At 39.7% G+C, this 20,685-nt stretch overlaps 1 protein-coding gene across 1 annotated transcript in view; it reads right to left on the reverse strand.

Annotated features, from left to right (window-relative positions):
* The window catches only part of LOC138301758 (cadherin-23-like), a 1,629,754-nt gene that overhangs the window by 398,291 nt on the left and 1,210,778 nt on the right, over positions 1-20,685 (reverse strand). Inside the window, exons 13-14 of the mRNA XM_069242267.1 lie at positions 16,520-16,584; positions 8,414-8,651 (exon numbers count right to left, since the gene is read on the reverse strand). Of these exons, the coding sequence (XP_069098368.1) occupies positions 8,414-8,651; positions 16,520-16,584 (303 nt within the window). The remainder of the gene's footprint in view (positions 1-8,413; positions 8,652-16,519; positions 16,585-20,685) is intronic.

Consider the following 20,685-nt stretch of genomic DNA (forward strand, 5'->3'; position numbering starts at 1 on the left):
CATTTTTTTCACGACTAGCCTCTCTTGGACTAGTAGAAAGAAAAGAAAACGTTTTGCTTAAGTGTGCATCATGCAGGTTGTATTTATTATTGTACTTCTTTCTAATGACGTTAGATAGAATGCTACTATGTGGAACAGAACGTAGAATGTAAGGTGTTAGGTCAGTTGATGCTTGCAAGACAGTGGAGAGGGGCGTGTTAGCCCCTTTATTAAAGAAGCAATAGTACTTACCTCTCATTTTATGTGTGTATGAACTCCAATTTCGGTGATGAGCTGTCTACTATATACAAGGGCCCATCACTCCTTCCATTCCTGGCACAGTGAAAACGCGCAAAGTGACTTTCCACCACCTTCGGAAGATTGCTGATGTGGAATGTCACCATTGTTGAATACTTCACGGAGAAAACTGCTGTATTGGTGAGTCAAGGGGTGATAATAAAAGCTATTTTTAATCAACGCTAGGTATGCTCCAGTAGCTCAAGTGTATTTTAAGCAGTGTGCAAGGAGGTACAGTTAAGCAGTAGTGCTTACGTATGCACCAAAGGCTTGATCATCAAGCACAAAGCCATTTTGGACTGGGACTGGGCTTACACAGTGATAATTAAAGGGATTGTGACAATATGTCTTTGTGCTTTACAAGGTGGGCATTTTTTGGGTGACCTGGTGAAGGTTTTTTTTATTCACTCATCTGTTGATATTAGTCACAACTATGTGAAATTTACATCATTCCTTAAAAACTAAGCACAGCGCTTCGTTCCTCACTGGGGAGGGCGCTTTGAATCTACCTGGTACTACTAAAATATTATCATATGGAATGTGTTGAACATGATTAACTCTATTGGCTGTATTTCTAAGGTGTCTCAACTGTGTGTAAAGCTACTGACTCTGAATTTTCTAAGTGTGTGATATTTTCCTCAGTGTATTTTGACATGTGTGCATCACAAATCTTTTCTCTTACTCCTTCACAATCTTTCTTCGTATCTTCTGGTGATCCCCCATGAAATGGTACAAATGGAATGAATATTTTAAAACTATATCAACACAATAGAAAATGAAGAATTGTCGCAACAAAAGAAAATTATTTGCATTCATTGTGTCTACAGCGTTTTAAAGTGTATAATTCTATGGATAAACAAACTTGTCCTGCGGATGAGCCAGATTTTTGTTTCATACCTCCGAACATTTAGACAAGTAATATTCTACATCTGTATAGCAATTGATAGATATACTTTTTTCAGGAGGACACAAAGTAAAGCAGAATCTATTGAAGAGTATGTTTCGGATCTTAAGAAACTTGCATCTATTTGCAAATTTGGTATTTCACACAATAAACTAATTAAAGAACAAATAATAATGCATGATAATAATGAACATATTCAGGAAAAGTTGTGGATTTATATGGTGAATTTCCACTAAGTGATGCAATATCTGTCTTAAAAAAGGCAGAAATCTCTAATAAGTGTGGCAAGACAGCAGAAGTCAAATCAAAAGATCACCAGAAAGATGTTGCCAATAGGTTGAAACAGAAAGAAAAAAAAATCAAAGTCAGAAAGAACACAAAAATTATAGTTCAAAGGTCCAAGAAAAAAGGTGTTATAGGTGTGGTAACAAAAATCACTTAGCATATAGAAACGAATGTCCAGCACAAGGTCAAAAGTGCAGAAAATGTGGCATCAAATGACATTTTGCCAAGGTTTGTAGGAAGTAGAAACATAATAAACGGGGCAGTTGTAAAGGGTGAGTCTGAAACGGATTCACAATCTGAGGGAAATGATTGTGTTTTAGGCTTCAGAAAAACAATGGGTGAAGTCAGAGTGAACCATCGTACAGGCAGTCTAGAAATAAACCTATATATAAAATAAGATTAGGGGTTGTGGGGATACTCATTGTGGTAGATTTAGGTTCACCTTATGTGATAGTTGATACAATTCTGTGGCAAGAGAAATTGGCAGGAGTACTAGGTGCATTTTTTAAACCTTAGATGTGTTTCCTGAAAGTTTAACTGTAAAGCCAATACCCATAGTAGGATACAGGAAAGTAAGTTGTGAACTTAAAAGAAGCAAGACCATGGGTAAACTCTATGTGGCAGAAAGGGCCCATCTGTGTAAGGATGGACCGATCACAGGGGGCTAGACATTATACAAGGTCCGAATAGTCAAGAACAAGTACTAGTCATGTGTAATAGTGAACACCATGTTTTAAGGTTCAAAAATACATACCCAGAGGTATTTTTAGAAATTATTGGTACCTTAGCTGGGTATTCACATAAAATAATTTAAAAATATGCTGCCCCACAAGTGCATAAACCTAGAGAAATACCTTGAATTCTAAAATAAGAGGTTAATAAGGAACTTGAACACCTGCTTAATGGAGGGATCATTGAGGAAGTGGATGCAGCTGAGTGGATTGCACCATTGGTTGTGGCACTAAATAGCAAAATAGTAGTTGAGAAGTTCCCATTACCTAAAACCAACTAAATGTTGACATTAACAAAAGGCAAGAAATGGTTCACATCTATAGACCTCTCATCAGCATATCATCAGGTAAAACTTAATGACGATAGCAAAGGTTTAAGCCCTCTTATGACACCACTGGGTTGTTATTGCTATGTGTGCATGCCATATGGGCATGCCTTTGCAGCAGCAGTGTTTCACAAATCGATGCTTAAGTTGTTTAAAGGTATGCCTGGTGCAACATTTGTCCAAAATGACATCCCAGTCATAGGGGAGAGTAAAGATCAACATGACTTTAGATGGAAGGGGTGCTAGGAAGGTTGTGTGAATGTGAACTGACTACTGAATTGTCTAAATGCAGGTTTGGAGAACAAACCTTAAATTACTTAGTTCATTAAGTTACAGCTAAAGGAATAAAACTTAAGAAAGAATTGCTAAGTGTAGTAAGGGATGCACTAGCTTCTAGTGACAAATATTATTTCAGATTATTCCTAGAATTGGTGGATTTTTATGCAAATTGTGTTCAGAATTATTTGGAAAAAACATACAAGTTATGTCAACATTTAAAAAACAAAAGGAAAGTTGTATAGACCAACGAATTACAAAATTACTTTGAGAATATTAAGGAGAATATATGCATGGCAAAAAATGTATGGTTTTGATTCTAAACGTGATTCTATATTAACAACAGATGCAAGTAACAAAGGAGTTTGGGCAGTGTTAAGCAAGAAAAATGTCACCGCTAATGAATTCACAATAGCATTTGCATCGAGAGCATTGTCACCAGTGGAAGAACGATATTCAGCAATTGAGAATGAGACTCTTGCAATAGTGAAGGGTTTGAAGCATTTCAGAAGCTTTGTGTGGGGTTTTAATGTAGAGGTAGGGTCTGACCACAAACCATTATTGAAGGTGTTGTCTACTGATGTTCTATTTAAAGCCACTCTCAGAATTATGAGAATGTCAATAAGATTATTAGATTATAGGTAGAATCTGCGTAATTTTCCAAGCGTCAGGAATAAAATAGTGGAGTTTGAGTACATTACCATTACCACTGGAGGAAGTATCTATCGAAAAATGGAAAGAAGTAAGTGTGGCATGGTTGGTGGAGAAAAAAGGGATGCTATTAATGAAGAATGGAAGAATGCTAGCATGAATGATTCAACCCTAGAGAATGTTAAGAAATTTGTAATTGAAGTTTGGTCAGAAAAAAGTTTTTAGAACAAGAGTTAAGACATTTCTAGGAAGTACACCATGAATTATCAGTGATGAATACGAATGTCATGAGAGGAACAAGAGTTATAGCACCTAAAGGCTTGAAATATACTATTGTTAAGTTGTGTCATGAAGGGACACCTACGTATTGTTAAGAGTGAGAAGAAAATCAAAGAAAGTTATTGGTGGCCAGGTGTGGAGGTAGAAGTGAAGAAAATAGTTAGACAATATGACTTAAGCAAGGATGCTGACAAATCACAGGTGTTATTAAAACCACATCTTTGTCTAGTGCAAAGTCCAAGAATGGCATGGAAAACAATAGGGGTAAATATTATGGGCTCCAAGTGTGAAGATAATGGCGAGGCTTGATTTGTCTTAGTGGCAATACATTACTTTTCAACGTGACTGTAAGTAAAGTTTGTGAATGCTGCAAATATGGAAAATATGATAATGCTCATGGATGAAATCTTTCAAAGAGAAGGGTTACCCAAGAGGATCACAACAGATAATGGGATGCAGTTTAAACTTGTAGACATGGAACATTTTCTTAGGCAAAATAGTACAGAACACAATTTTACATCAGTTTATCATCCCAGTGATAATGGTGAAGTAAAAAGGTTCAACTGAGTGGTGAAGAAATAATTGCGATTGGTAAGGAATTAAAAATTTAATTGGATAGTGTGCATAAACAATGGTGGGGATGTGTCACACCCCCGTCCAATATGAGCTATAGTTTTTTTTTTAACCATAATGAGAGGAAGAGTGCCATTCATGAAAGACAGACTAAACTGAATGTTGATTTAAGATTACAACAGTGGTCACCCAAGGTGGTGATAAGGAATATTTTGAAGGCACAGGACTTGGCAAAAGCCATATAAGGACAAAAAATGTAGAGAAAAAGAATTTCAGTTAAGGAAGGGAGATGTGGTACATGTTAAGTTCTCTACTAAGGTCAAGAAGAGTGAAAGTAAATTTTCTGATCCACTGAAAGTCATGGAGACATTCATGATTTCAGCAAGATTAAGCGATAGACAAGTGTGGCATTTCAGGTGTTTTATAAGGAGTAAGGAGAGCAAGAGGAATGTGATTAAAGATGTTGAGAAAAAAATTACAATTGGCTTTATACACACCATTTGGAAAGGAGTGAAGAGTTGAACAGGAAAGGATTGGCAAATGATAATATGAGGAAAGAGGTTATGACAGAAGCAGAGAATGAAGGAGATGAGAATGGTGGCATGAGTAAGGATACTGCTGAGAATCCAGAAGAAGGCCATGCTAACACAGACCTTTGGATGCAATCCATTAGTAGATCTGAAAGGGAAGTTCATCATCATCATCATCATAAAACTTTCTTTTGATCAACTGAGGATCATAAGAGTACAGAAACAAAAAAAAACATAATAAAACCATCCAATCAATATTCAAAAATACCATCCAAATCAAAGATCTCAAAATGCACATAACGTTGGATCCACAATATCTCAAACAGGGTATCATGGGGGTTCCCCTTTTCCCCTTAGCACAAGAAACAAAGCCTGTAAAAAATGTACAATGGCTACACTCAAATCACGTAAGACCAGCATGGCATTGTATCTTGGGGCTTAACAAGCCATCCAGCTAAAAAGGTAGAATTCTAAGGGAGCAGAATGTAATGTATACAAAATATCTTACTAACCTTTAATTAACAAAACTATGGGACTGTTAATATAAATTGCAAGTTCTGTTACCTACATATAAACTCAGATTATTAAGTCTACAGACCGTAAAAAGTGCAAAAGTTGCAATGGACCGCCAAGCATTACAGTGCAATTTTGTCTTCAATCTCTTCGCCAACATGCATCAGAATACCAATAGATTAAGGTAAGTATTTGCCTGAAAATTTGAAAGGCTAAGAACCATTGTTAAAAATGTAATCACTTTAACACGAATAATAAAAAGTTCAAAAATATATTTTGGGCTGTCTATTAACGTCTACACACATGGTTATTGTGATTGTTACTGTTTAATAGCTCATATGCATTCTGTGTGCCAGATCCAGATAGTCAAGATGTATTTCGCTACAGCGAATACCACTGGCCTGGAGCTATCCATCCTTTCCATCCTAAATGTCCTTGAATACGTCCTGGTGCCTAAATTCCTGCACAATGGCGGTAGCCATTTTTCCTTCTGGAAATCATAAGCAGGGCAAAAAAATAAACTATGGCGTATAGTCTTTGAATGCCCTCTATGCGCTTGACACTTCTTGTCCACATATTGTGCACTGCCCCACTTGATACAAAAGGCTCTAGTAGGAAGAGTGGTACTTGATTTGTGAAAACATTTTCAGAGCCGAAGGGGCGTGATTTCATCAATTGTTTTTTCATACACAGGGAGCATTTTAAAGTTAGTAAATTCTGTAGTTAAGGTGACTCTCCTACTACAAACAGTTTTTACAGACACATACTCCCAGTAGGCTGATTTAATGTTCATTATAGAGATAGAGATTGATTCCTCCTGGCTTATCCAGAGCATCACGAGCCCTAACTTCCTTACTGCATTAACCATGGAATTTTGAGGGCACCAGGTATGGCCAGAGGATCCCTATATGCTCCTAAAGTGGGCAAAGACCAAAGCCAATGCCTGTAGAGCAAGAGCCTTTACTCAGCTTTCCAGTAGATTGATCAAAAAGCCATATCAAGGTGTAATGGAGTCAGAGGAAAAGTCTTTGGGAGCGCAAAGAGGGACCGAATAAAATTATTTTCTGCTGATGTTAGAATATTACACAGGGGCGGCTCCTCTACTAGGGTGGAGAAGCGTTGGCTACCCCACCAGCAGCGGCAGCTGCAAAACCTTTAAAAGAAAAGGATAATAAACCTCATTTATTACCCTTCTTTTAAAGGGACAGGGCCACGGAGATGAAGAGCAGCACACTCCCCCTCAGAGCGCACGTATGTTTGCCCGGCGGTCTCAGGCCGGCCAAACATACATGCAGAGTAGGCTCTCTCAAGACAGACAACACAGTTGCTGGGCTTGAGAGAGCCTGCACAGGCTCCCAGTCTGCCTGGGAGTGCCCTGGCTGGGTGCTCCTAGCCAATCCTGACATTGTTTTGAGCAGCGTCAGGATTGGCCACAGGGCAGGCTGGGAGCCTGTGCCTGCTTGCCTGCCAGGTCTGGAGCGAGGACGGACAGAGGAGCGGTGTGTGGGGAAGAAGGTTAAGTGTTATTATTATTATTTTTTACGTAATATTTATTTACACCCCCCGCACACCCCTTCTTATTATGGGGAGCCACAACTGATATTACAATTAGAGTGAGCCCAAATCTCGGAGCCATACAAGACAGCTCCCAGGGCCTTCACAATGAAGATTCCAATGGCTGGAGCAGCTCTCCTTGAGCTAGTTTTAATAAAAACCTTTAATAATATTGCAGTGTAGTGTAGCAAAGAGCAATGTGATGTTTGTATCTACATAGACCAATCCAAGTTCGGTTTTAGTCGTATGCCTAAATAATTAATATTAGAAAATGGTTCTATAGGGTCATTGTTAGCATACAACTTCCATTTGCAGTTTTTATCTTTTGCAGGATTGAATATCATAAAGCTCTAACCCACGCTCCTTAAAAAAGTCATTTAAATCACTCAGGAGCTGCTGTAGATCCTTACATGATTTAGAGATCAGCTGAGTGTCTGCAAATAATGAAGCGGGGACTCTCCTGTCTGCTACTTTGGGTGAGTCATAACCGTCTCTTTCTAACTATTCCACTGCATCAGTTATATATAAGGAAAACAATGTGGGGACCAAGACACAACCCAGCCTGACCCCCGCGAAATACTAATAGGGTCGGTGAGTAGCCCCTGCTCCCCCACCCGACCCTTGCATAGTTATTTTCGTGAAGCTTGACAAGGATTGCCACTAAGTTAGGGAAAAAACGCCCTACATTTTTACAAGATTATATTATTTGATTTAGTGTTTAATAAGTTTGCAAATTTTGTTTGTATTTTATTCCATAGCTCGACTTGCCACGTGTTATATTTAAGCAATGTTTTAATATAGATGCATTGTTTTGTATTTTGGTTTGGTAATACTTTAAGGAAGCTGATGTGTTGTGTTAATATTGTACTCCTTTCTGAAGGAGTTAGATAGAATGTCACTGTGGAATTGAATGTAGAATGTAGGGTGTTAGGTCAGTTGATGCTTGCAAGGTCAGCCATGAAAACTCAACATCAATTGGCATTCCAAATTTTACCGTGCAGTGCTGCCTCATTTGTCGTTCAGTCTTCTATTCTGTAAAGAATCTGAAATCATAGAGGTAACTAGGGTTTAATGCCACCTCAAGGTGATAATAGATTTCCTGTAGCTGGAAATTAAATGTAAACATATCCAACTCTATATCCTTTAAAATTAAAAACTTAAAATAATAAGCCCTAAACTGCATGAAAACGACAGTGAAGAAGAGAGTGAAAAATTGGGTAGTGTAGAATTTTAATTAAAAGTAAGCCTCTACTGGCCCATTAATGACACAGAATTGCTGGACAATGTCCGTAAAACAAGGAAGAGAGAAAAAAACGGGAAATGTCAAGACAAAGGCAAATGAGCCTGCTAACAATTGATTATATTTTAAACAACAACATCTTTCAACACAGTACAACTTTTCAACTGAACTAACTTTAAAAACAAGTAACTTCGATATTCTATAGTAATTTCGATTTTCCTTGTCTCTTCCGAAAAGAGATGGGTATAAGTGAATAAACAGGGTTGTTTGCATACCCTGAGCCGGACCACCTGCACCACTGAGGGCTCGTTTTCACGAAGTGCCCCCATGTACAACTCTTTCTGAAATGTGGGGACGTTGTCATTGACATCCAAGACGTTAATGCGCACGCGACCCGTGGTCTCTTCCCCACCGCCATCACGGGCGATTACAGTAAGTGTGTACCGCTGTGTGTTCTCAAAGTCCAGCCGGCCTGTCAGGGTAATCACTCCGGAGTCTTTATCAAGGGAAAACCTGAAAACGGGAAAAGAGAAAGAGAGAGAACGTGTGAGAGATAGAGCTAGTGAGGTAGGAGTGAGAAAGAGGAGAAGATGCACAATGGATAGATGAAGTGAAGAAAGAAAAACAAGAGGTAAGAAAGAAAGAGCCAGTCTGCGTGTCAGAGACAAACAGTCAGGAAAAGCCAGGTATGCAAAAGAGTAGTGAATAAGAAGTGACAAAGGGAGGGTGTAAAGGAGAGAGCAAAAGGAGAGGGGAGAGGTAATGATATTGTTATCAAATGAAAGAAATCGTAGAGAGTTTAGAATGAGTAGAGAACGTGCAAAGATGATAGATATACAGAGAAGAACAAAAGAACAGGCATACATTTTATACATCAGTTGTGAGCAAGAAAATCACAGAGATTGTCGTGGGAGGCATTTATTTACATCCTATCTTTTTTGTATTAGTATTACTTCATTTTATATTAAGAATTAAGTTCAAATTTGACAACTTTCACTTCCACACTTGTGTCTGCAATGATTGGTAGCTAATTAACAGATAAAAAAATCGCGTCGTGAAGGGAAGATGGTTGACTTTTCGGTTAATTATTCAAGGCAGAAAGAAAAACACTCTGAAAAAAGCTCTGTTGAGCACCTGTGGCCACATGGGAATGACATCAGCAAATTTGTAAATTGTCATTAAAGTGCTTAAATGGAATCCCCAAGCAGCACCTCCTGAACAAGACTACAGGTAGAATTTAAAAACTCAAAGTATTAAACCTGTGATGTTATTACTGATAGCTGCCAATCTTCTACATGGAATGGAAACTAGTGGGACCGTGCTCCCTTCACTGACAAAGATTATATTCTAGGAATTTTGAAATAAATTATGTTTATCCTGTTGAAGTAAGGTAATCTGACTTTGAAATTGACACTTGTGAAAGATCATATGTGTTTAACCATGTATACATATGTAAACACACACAGACAAATATTGACGTGATGAATTCTGCTGTCTCAAAGTAGGAATAGTGTGCCTTTTCACATTATGGAATGGTCATTCAACTTCATGCCAATGGACTGAGAGGATCTCTTTTAAAGGTTTGCAACTCCAACATTGATTGCACACATTCTCTATGGACATGAAAAAATAATGAAAAAGGCTTACATAGCACAGCACAGCACCTTAAACTCATTTACTTTTAGATACTCGGTGTGTCTTCTAAACACAGCACCGCTATATGTGGCCTGAGGTGCCCTTAGAAAGTAAATGGAGATACACAGATCAGTTTTTCTGTTCTCCAAAGCAATTTGAGTTTTCAATCCTTGTAATTTTACATATGCTGAAGACTTGGACCCATAATTGGGCATTCAGACATCAGCCTAATCGTACGGAAGCCAGTACTTAGCCCTAACGAATCTCATCATAGGTGAAATCACATTTGATTTTTGCATTATGACTAGCCAAGAGCCTCTATCCCGCTGCTAAATACTCTGTGTAGATTCTTCATTTTGCTGAGAGAGAAGTAATCCTCCCGGAATTACATCAAATAACTATCTGAATTAAGTTTCTGTTTGGTATATTAGGTCTGTTTTGTGCCTGTGGAGGGCAATGCATAACTGTAAAGGGACTAGAGGAGGGTTTGGGTGCCTCTTCTCCCCCTTTACCCATATTCGATGCAACTGATGAACTTTGACCCTGGACCAGCTCTCCTTCAGATACCAATAACACCTTTCACATTCTCCAGTGGCTGGCCCATGGCCAACCTTGACTCCTGCCCTTGATACCAACAGGGGAAAGAACATAGTATTAGACCTGGGGTAAATTTTCATTAAGCCTGAGTAATCAGAGTGCATTTTGTGCTAAGGAAATAATGCTAAATGCTGGGTTACTCTCTGTGCATATTTCCACATAATCTTATGTCATTTAGCTGTAATTTTGTGTAATTGTGTTTCAGCAAATTATGAAAGTTTCTCCCACCCTTTACTTCTTAAAGAAATTCAAGTTAAGACCACAGGCAGAACTAACCCCATATTTGTAAGAAGGCTTAAATGGGGGCTTGCCTCCCTGTTCCTCCTTTTCTCATGCCATTGAGTATCACTGACAGCTGGTGCAGATTTCCCTAGATCACTGATTGTGTCACCTACTTTAGAAGCCCTTTAAACATGTCTTTTGGCCTGCCATTGAAGAGCCGGTGTGTGCATTTTTAAACTGCCATGTGAACCTGGCAAGTTAACCCTCTTGCCAGGCCTAAACCTTCCTTTTAAATATATATATGTCACCCCTAAGGTAGGCCCTAGACAGCCCCAAGGGCAGAGTGTCGTGTATTTAAAAAGCTGGGCATGTACTTTATGTTTTACATATTCATGTAATGAAACACCAAAACTCTTACATTCATTTTTAACTACTGTAAGGCCTATCTCTCCTATAGGTAAACATTGGGATTGCTTTCTTACATTTTATGATTTTAAGTTCTAATCGGGACCAGATAGATATTTCAAGTTTAGTTTCTCTGGACTCACAATTCAAAGCCACAGCATTTGGTAAAATTGGAAGTCTGATAATGGCACTTTTAGAAAGTTGGCATTTTCTTACTTTAACCATTGTATACCTCTGCCTGTCTCTAGATGCACATCTGGGTGGGTGATAGCTGGGCTCTTGTGCATTCCCTCTAGACAGCCACACATAAAGGGAGCTTAGGTGTTCCTGATGGGTCATCCACATTCTGATGGGCCTTAACATCTTGATGGGTCATCCGTGGCAGGATGGGAGGGACGAGCTGACACACCTGAATAGACTGGGTCCTGAGCCCTCACAAAGGGCTGCCTAACTGCATGTAGTGTGTCTGGAGCCAGGGAAGGAAGGGCTGGGACTTTGTTCACTTCAAATGCCTCTCTGAAGTCTCCTCCACTTCAAAGGCACAACTGGGTATAAGTACTGGACCCCAGACACAAACAAATCAGTACACGTCTGGACCTGAAGACACTCTGCCATGAAGAAGGACTGCTGTGCTGCTGAAGGGACTATCACTGTGCTGGAACTCCACTGAACGTTGCTGGATCCCTGCTTAGCTCTGCTTGCCCTGCTGCCTGCTGCCTCCCTCATCTGAAGGTGAGAAGGACTGGTCCTGCACCTCTACATCCCAGAAACAAAGAAACTCCAAGGGCTTGCTTGCTTACTTCTTGTTCTGAAGTCTTAGTAGCGTCGAAGACTTCACTCAATTCTGCAACAGCTTCTGGACTCTGCCAACTGTGAGTCTTACCCTGGTAAGTGGTGCCAATCCAGGCCTGGGCTCTTGGACGAAGGTTCTGCAGCTACTTCCTACAGAAATCCATGCATCGTCAACGCTGTGTCGATCAGAACCGCTGCATTTCTCCCCGGCGCTGAACATTGTCGCTGAGGACAAAGACATTGTAGCACCGACTGTGTGGCTCATAACCAATTCATCACCCTCAGCCCGATGAATCGCCTTCGCATTGCAGGCAGCGCAGCTCTACGTCAACAAATCATCGGCTGTGTGGCTTGACAACAACACCTGATCATCATCACAAAGGCTTTGAAGCTGCGTCAATGCTTGAAGATCAACAACTGGGCAGCTCAATGATGACGCATCCCCCAAATACAAGGAACAGAACCGATGCATCACCTCCTCACAGTCTCCTCTCCATCGGATCTTTGATGTTGAGGCAACCCTCCATACAAGGTACTGTTTCAGCGAGGCAAGTTTTGTCTCTGTAATCAGCCTGCACTCCATCGTGGTTGGCCTGAACTTTGGATTTTCCCCAGTCTAGCACAACCAGTTAACCCTGTTTGGCACTATAAGCTTTTAAGCAATACAGTTGCAGATATACTTTAAAAAATCATATCTCAACTTTTACCTATTAAAGTTTTGTCATTTTTATCATGTTTTGATCACTAACTTGATTTCTACCTTGGTGTGGATTATTTTTTATGAGGTGCTTTCACTGTTTTACTGTTTTAGGTGTTGCACAAATATTTTACACATTGCCTCTTAAGATAAACCTTACTGCTCTGTACGAAGTTACCAAAGGATGAGCACAGGTTAATTTAGGGTGTGTATCTGACTTACTCTGACTTGGACTGTGGCTCCTGCTTGGATAAGTTGCATACCTCTGCCAACCAGAAACCCAATTTCTAATAGAGAGGAACAAACTATTTTGCCCTGGTAGTGTATTGTTATTATTGGAAAACACATATCACATTCGTTCGCATTCTTACAACACTTTTTCTTAGAAAGCATCACCACGAAAAGCTCTATCATTCTAAATAATGGTGTTTTTTAAATGATTTAAAAAATATGTAGTTAGGTGGTGAACCTAAAATTAAAACTAATATATGTGAACTAGGTTGCACTTGTAAACCATGTTACCATGCAAAAGCAAAGAGAGCATATTTAGAAAGTATAATCTGTTTCCAGTCAAGACACTGATTGCATAGCATGATCAGAATGTTATGTGCAAAAATGTTGTACTATAAAAATATTATAGCCATAGTACTGACTAGCACAATATCGTGAATGTAAGTGTATTGAGGTAAGTACAGATTTCCTACTTTAGCTCCACTCTAAATACCTTTAGATATGTATCAGTTTTGGTTTACAAACTTTATTCAGCAAATACAAAATAGCCATAAAAGTACATAAATAAATCATTATGCGCAATCCCAGTCAAAATATCAACTTTCATAAATAATTCAAACAATTAAAACAAAATATAGCACATATATTTACTCACAGTCAGACTAAACAAAATCTAAAAAGAAACCTTTTCCTTACATAAATAGCATTTAAAATGTATTGCAACACCTTGTAACACAAGTGGGGGGCGGGGTATTTAAGTCGGATAAGAATTCCAATGCAGCCAGATTAGTTCTTATATTCTGAGCAATAAAAAGTGGTTTATGATAAAAAACAAAAACCTTAGGTTGTTCAATTTACAAAATAGCATAAAGTGCAAGGTACTCTGTATGCTAAACCCATCACAAAGGCAACGGACCATTTCAGTGAGACAAGTCCTCATTTTAGGGGACGTTACCAAGTGATGCACCCTTCCCAGTCTAAATCTTATCAGGACAAAATGGTGCTGCATGTTAGTAATACTGGATAAATGACCTTTACTACGTTCCTCAAGGGAAAAGGACATGTATACAGCAACAGTAGATTTCATCATTTCGGTGACTCTCCTGTCCGACCTATATTGCAGGAACATATCCTTTATTTGTTTTTTTTAAAGTGTTGAAACATGTTCTGGGTCCGATTTTATAGTTATTTGAACATAGTTTTAAAGGAAGAATCACTGTAAGCAAGCAAGGGTTACCTAAGGCCTTGTCCAATTTTAAGCAATCTAAAATAAGTTGTTCAGTAAAAACAGTTTCATTTTTGGCCCAAATACTGTATCATAATAACAATGGGCTCATCTGCAGCACATCCTCCAAATACCGAAGGCCTACCTCCTGAGGTATAATCAAGTTAGATGCTGAGGTAGGTAGGCATAGCAACCATTTTTAGGAAACACTTTTCCTCTGTTTGCAGGGGAGTGCTCTTAGTAAATCCCCAAACCCCTGCCCCATAAGCTGCTATAAATAAAACTCTAGCCCTATAGATATCTACTATAGCTGTTATAGGACAACTTCCCAGTTTAATTGAAAATCTGAAGATGCCATAGGCGTTCCTACACATTTTATTTCTACCCCTGTAGATATGCTGTTCCCAGGACCATTTACTGAAAATAGGACCCCCAAATAGCTGAAGGAATTGACGATGATAAATGGCGTGTTCTGGATGAAATAATGTCTACATTTCTGGGCCTTTTGTCCACAGACCATAGTAACAGTTTTAGATTTATTAATCATCATGCTCTTTAGAGTCCTGAATTCCTCAAAGCCATTTATTAATTTCTGGAGTCCCAGTGGACTCCTGGAGATCAGGACAGCACCATCTGCATATAGTAACACAGGTATGGACGCCCTGCCACATGAGGTGGATCTGCCTAAAGGGTCTGCAAGAAATTATCCACCCCATTAATAAATAAATAAAATATTAACCGGGCAAGGACACAGTCTTGGGGGATACCTCTCCCGACCTTAAAAGGAGGGGCACATTCTCCTTTTAGACCAAAGCAGACTTTACATGTTACACTTCTATATAGGCAGACCAGAAAGCCAATGACTTCCCTCGGTGCACCCAGTTCCAGTAGTGTAGGTCACAAAATTGCCTGCTCTACTAAAAAGCACTTCTGAGATCCACAAAACAGAGGTATAACGCCCCTGGGTTAGCCCTCCTATATTTCCCTATCAGCTCATCTAAATTTGCATATTGCTCAATGGTTCCCAATACTTTTCTAAAACCAAATTGAACAGGAGAATGAATGTTATTGTTTGATACTCACTCATCAAGTCTTGCCAATAAGATCCTACAGAAAACTTTCATAGATGAGTCCAACAACAATATTGGCCAGTAGTTTTTAGGGTCTAATTTATCTTCCTTTTTGTATATGGGTACAATGATGGAAGAGGTCCAAGATAATGGTATTTCTCCTGTCCCTGCTGTGTTAAACACCATAGTAAGGATTGGACTCCAGAGGTTAATATTTAATTTAAAGGCATCTACAGGTACCCCATCAGAAATGGCCAGGAAAACCTTCCCAACAGCGATATTTAGAAAAATGGGGTTCCCACACCTCAGCTCCTTGTGTCCAGCTATGTCAGCCACCCCTCTCTTTTGTTTGAAATCGTCAGAGAAGTGGGCCACCCAAGTTGAACAGGGAATGCTGGAGCCTATTTCAGGAGACATCTAGTTAGACAAAAAGGGTTCATTTATTATTATTTCCCAGAACAGTTTATTATCGTTTGTTTCCGTAGTTAAAACTAATTTTGACCATGCCTCCTCTCTCAACAACTTCTTCCATCACTCCAGGGCTTCCCTATATTTGCTGCGTAATGTCTGATAGCTTCAGGGTCTCTAAGGTAGATGTGGAGAGCTGAGTTAAGTTCCCCCAGGGATTTTGTACATGTGTGGGCAAACCATCCTCTTTTCCTCTCAGGCTGCCTGACTTTTGGTTGGCGTGTCAAAAGGACTTTTATACAGGGAATAACATAGTTGAAACAAGTGAAAGAACTAAGCAACCTTATAGGGTCAATTTCATCTTCCAAGCAATAGTTTAACTTGTGCAGACACCCCTCCGCAATGTACTGTAGTAAGCCATCTGGGTCAATAGATCCCCATTTTAATCTCACCCCAATAGTCCTATATACATAAACCTGATTCATAGTGGTCAAAGACTCAAGCTTTGAACTCCAGAGAAGGGTCGGGAGGATAATCGGGCCCTGGTCACTTAATGGGGATTAGACAATATAGGGGGTGTCGCAGACATTATTAGCGACTGAAGGGACTAAGACGTGATCAATAACAGATGAGGAGTTATTACCTCTAAAGGGTGGAATATCTTCCCCATTAACTCCATGTTTACATTTTAGTAACATCAAATCACATTTAGATAGAATTACATTTAGAACAACTCCATAGTCATTGCGGCAAAAATGGTCATATCCTACCCCCTCCTGGCTAATGAGCCCACTGACCTGAGATGCTTAAGCAAAACACAGTTGAATGTTAAAATCTCCGGCCCATAGTATAATAAAGGTTGAGTGGATGAGCATAAGAATTTATGCAAACCATGTTCCAAAGCGAATGTATCAGCAATGTACATACAGTATATGTGAAGTGAAGAACAGTAAATCTCTACTCACCTATATACTTGCTTCCACTATATTGTAATAGTCAATATTACAGCTGCAATATTTTTGTACTCTGATACAATTCCCCAGGGATCAATACTATTGACAAGAGGTTTAACTAATATTGAATGATATACAGCAAATACCTGTCTGGATCGTCGCTGAAGGCATAGGTCACTTTCCCAAATGTACCAATATCATTGTCTGTTGCCTACAAAAAATAAAATAAAAAAATGAGAAAACTTATGGAAACTTCTTATTTATGCATTGAAAAGGAGCCAGCTTCTCAGCTGAGAGATGGGAAGATCTTCCATGGCAGTAATATATTTAACTAGCGCAAATGATTTTGATATGCAACACACATGAACCTTAGGAATGAACTCAACTCAGGCAACATTGCAACAGAATATTTTTCAAAGTAAATTTTGAAAGATTGACACAGAGGTTAGCAGGATGCCTAAAATAATGCAGCATTCTCGCAATTTTAACAAATAAGCCAGACAAGCTTAATTAGTATGCAAAGGTTCTTGATCAAGACTTCACAAATCTTGTTACAAAGGGAGGTGAAAATAAAAAAACATAGTGGTCAAGAGTATCGTATTCTAAAAAAATATCCCAGTTGCCTTCCATCTCTTGCACGTATCAAATACTGTAGTTAACTTTTTGGGACATAATAGCTTTAGCTCTCCTTGGATCTACAAATATAAGCTTAACTTGATAATGGACTTTCAGGAGAATTGTATTCTCCTTACAAACATTGGAGCTTTGTTATTTGAAGGTCTTGTGGATTTACTTTTAACTGCATTGTAATTAAATATCGGCAGTGCTTGATTTGTAAATAAAAAAGTGCTGGTGCTCAAAGCTCTCCTTTGAAACACGCAGCTGCTGCATTAAAGTGTGTGAGCACTGAATGCTGAGGGAGCGCAATCCTAAAGCCTCTTCAATCCATTTACAGACACTCCCTGCCCCTTTAGCTAACTCTTGCAGCTTTCTGCTTTCTCCCTTTGTGACACTTTTCTGTTGTTTTCTTCCTCCGTCTTCCCATATGTGTCTTTTGCTCGCAGTAAATGCCTGATGCAGAAAACTAAGTGCTGACCCTCAATAATAAGTGCCTGTGCCCCCCTCCAGAAACCACTGGCTCAAAATAAGCAATGAATATCGGAGATTGTAAATATACTCAAAGCGGGCAAACTTCCCAATCGTTGCTACTCATATAGGTCTCTATCATTGATTAACACTGATAATAAAATCTTGGCAAACCTAATCACAAATCGCCTGCTGCCCCTAATGCCGGACATTGTTAGGCCCGACTAATCCACCTGGACACTTCATAGCGCACAATCTGCACACCATGTTCACATTCTTGCACACCAGTTTGGACTGGTAAAATACTATCCAAGCCAACCTGGAATGAGCAAAAGCATCCCCTGACACAGATTTCAATGTCATTATGTCTCTTCAGAGAGGTTTAGCTTCATCCAGATACAAGGGAGCACCCAGTGTAAGTCAAAACAAAACCCTTTCAGGGTTAGAGTGATGCATAAATTATATCTATATATAGATAGTCCAAATGATAAATTCTAAATACTTTATTTGACCTATTAATTAATTAATCATAATCCTTTTAGCAAAAAGTAATCATTGATAATCAAATACCTACTAATGTATAGTTTTAAACCATATAGAAACAGATTCCCAGCTTCTGACACTGATTGGTTACTAATCAAAAAGTCACTCTGCCCTCCTAGGATGGAGAACATTTTAGGGCAGGAGGAAATAATAAAAGAGGAGTTTCTACTATAGCCTTAGAACCCGCCGTAGCGGGCTCTACCGGCTATTAAAGGCCCGCTCCCCGCGTTAAATGCCCGAGCCGAAGGCGAGGGCATTTAACAAGGGAGAGGGACTTTAATAGCAGGTAGAGCCCGCTACGGCGGGTTCTAAGGCTATTAGGACATTCTGCCACTCAGGGCAGAATGTTCTATTAAAAAAAAAAATGTTCACGGAGCCCGAGGGGATTAAAATCCCCTCGGGCTCCGTGAGGCTTTGTTCACAGCTGTTGTTGTGAACAAAGCGAACATTGGAATGTTGGCGCTGCGGGCTTTTACCGGCCAGTAAAAGCCTGCAGCAATCCATTGTTTTCAATGGAGCCCCCAGCATTCCAATGTTCTAATACAGCAATCAACCATCCAGCACCTAAAAGTGTTTGGGAAGCCAATCACTAAATGATAGGTATAATAACTCTGATGTTTTACCCCCATATGGGGGCAGTCTCCTACCAACATACACCTCATATATATCAAGTGCAATGATCACTAATGTCATTGCTGGGGCAGTGAAGATATTTATCGGACAATCGCCTAAAAATGGACTGCTAATCTTGTTCTCATTTTTTCCTTACTCTCCACAAATAAATATCAAAACATTTAGGAGCATATTTATACTCTGTTTGCACCAAATTAGCGTCATTTTTTAAAACTCTAAATCGGTGCAAAGCTAACTCCATATTTATACTTTGGTGCTAGACCTGTCTAGTGCCAAATTTATGGAGTTAAAGTCATTTTTTGGAAGTGGAAACCTACCTTGCCTTAATGAGACGCAAGGTAGGCGTTCCCGTGCCAAAAATGACTCTGCGGCCTTAACACCATATTTATACTTCTGTGCAAAAATGATGCATGGAGCGAGGAGGGGTCAAAAAATGGGTCAGGGCTGGCGTTAGGGGACCTGTGGGCCTATTTCCATGGTGGAACACCATGGAATAAGCCCAAAGGTGCCCTCCCCACGCCCCAGGGACACCCCCTCATACCAGAGGGACTGTCGAGGATGGGGGACTCCATCCCAGGTAAGTACAGGTAAGTATTTCATTTTATTTTTTAAAGTGCCATAGGGGGCCCTGAAATGCACCCCCCCCCCCACATGTGGCACTGAGTGGAATGGCCATGCCTAGGGGACCCTGGTCCCCTGTGCTGGCCATTGGGGTGGTGGGCATGACTCCTGTCTTTTTTTTAAGACAGGAGTCATGTGATATTGATGGGTTTGCATCAGAAAATGACTCTAGGCAGGTTAACGTTTTTTTTGTTTTTTTTTTACTCTAACCTGCCTAACGTCATGTTTTGGTGCAAAACCCTCTTCTTCCATAGAGCCAGCCCTACCTGAGTAACATCTTTTTTTTTTTTTTTACGAAATCCCACCCTTTGCACCGGCTTGCACCATTCCATAAATATGGTGCCTGGCTGGTGCACAGAAATGGTGCAAACCAGTGCTAAACGTTTTGGTGCAAAACTGCATTAGTGCAGTTTTGCACCAAAAAGTATAAATCAGGGCCTTAGACTGCTTAGTTTCACTTTTCTAATCACCACTCCTTAACCCCTTAAACACAAAATACGACAAAGCAGAAGAATCCATTTCCTTCTACTTCATGATTAAACTGCACAAAAAAACAAATATGTGCAGCAGATGGGTTTGTCCATTTTTACATTTGCATTCCTCTCTGCCTGAGCTTGAATTCACCCAGAGAAACCCTGTTAGGTTTCTGGAGACAAACTCTAGCCCAAGTGCAGGATCTTCGGGGCTAAAATATCAGCAAAGAGGTCCACTTGAACAGATCTAATAATATCAGGATACCATTTATATTTCGTCCACTGAAATTTGTAAAGCCGTGGAGGAGATCACTTTCAACAAAGCTCCAGGGCTGGACAGCATCCTAAGGGATCCATTTAATGCTGTAATGGACTTTGGGTGTCCCTAGAGTTTATTTTGCTTTAATGCTATCTTGAAAGGAGTGCCTGTGCCCCCTCCGTCGGCTGGGGCAGAGATTATCCCAATCTTCAGGAAGGGCTCTAGGGCTCCTACATCTAATTATAGGCCAATCAGCCTAATTGACGGTGTCCAGAATTATTTAGTAGGATTACTCTACACAGGTTGTAGGAATGTTTAACCTCCTCTGACATTCTTTCACCTCTACAAGATGGTTTTAGGGAAGGCACAGGCACTATTGATCAGGTGTTCCACCTTCTTGTAATTAATTGGAAAACTGTTAAACAAAGGGAAGGATGCCTATATGTGGTATTTGTAGGTCTGTGGTCTGCATTTGATCTTATACTAAGCGATAGTATGTGACAAGTGCTGTCTGAAATAGGGGTGCCGAGCTATTTGCTGGATGTAATTATCAGATTGCATTCTAACAATCATGCACAGGTCAGGTGTGGGTGTATGTGTAAGCTAACAGATCTAGTCCTATTAAACAGTGGTGTTCACCAGGGGTGCGACCTCTCCCCTACACAATTTAGCATGTTTATCAATGATCTGGTAGCTT

This window comes from Pleurodeles waltl, chromosome 6 (assembly GCF_031143425.1).
Source record: "Pleurodeles waltl isolate 20211129_DDA chromosome 6, aPleWal1.hap1.20221129, whole genome shotgun sequence".
NCBI classification, from domain to species: domain Eukaryota; kingdom Metazoa; phylum Chordata; class Amphibia; order Caudata; family Salamandridae; genus Pleurodeles; species Pleurodeles waltl.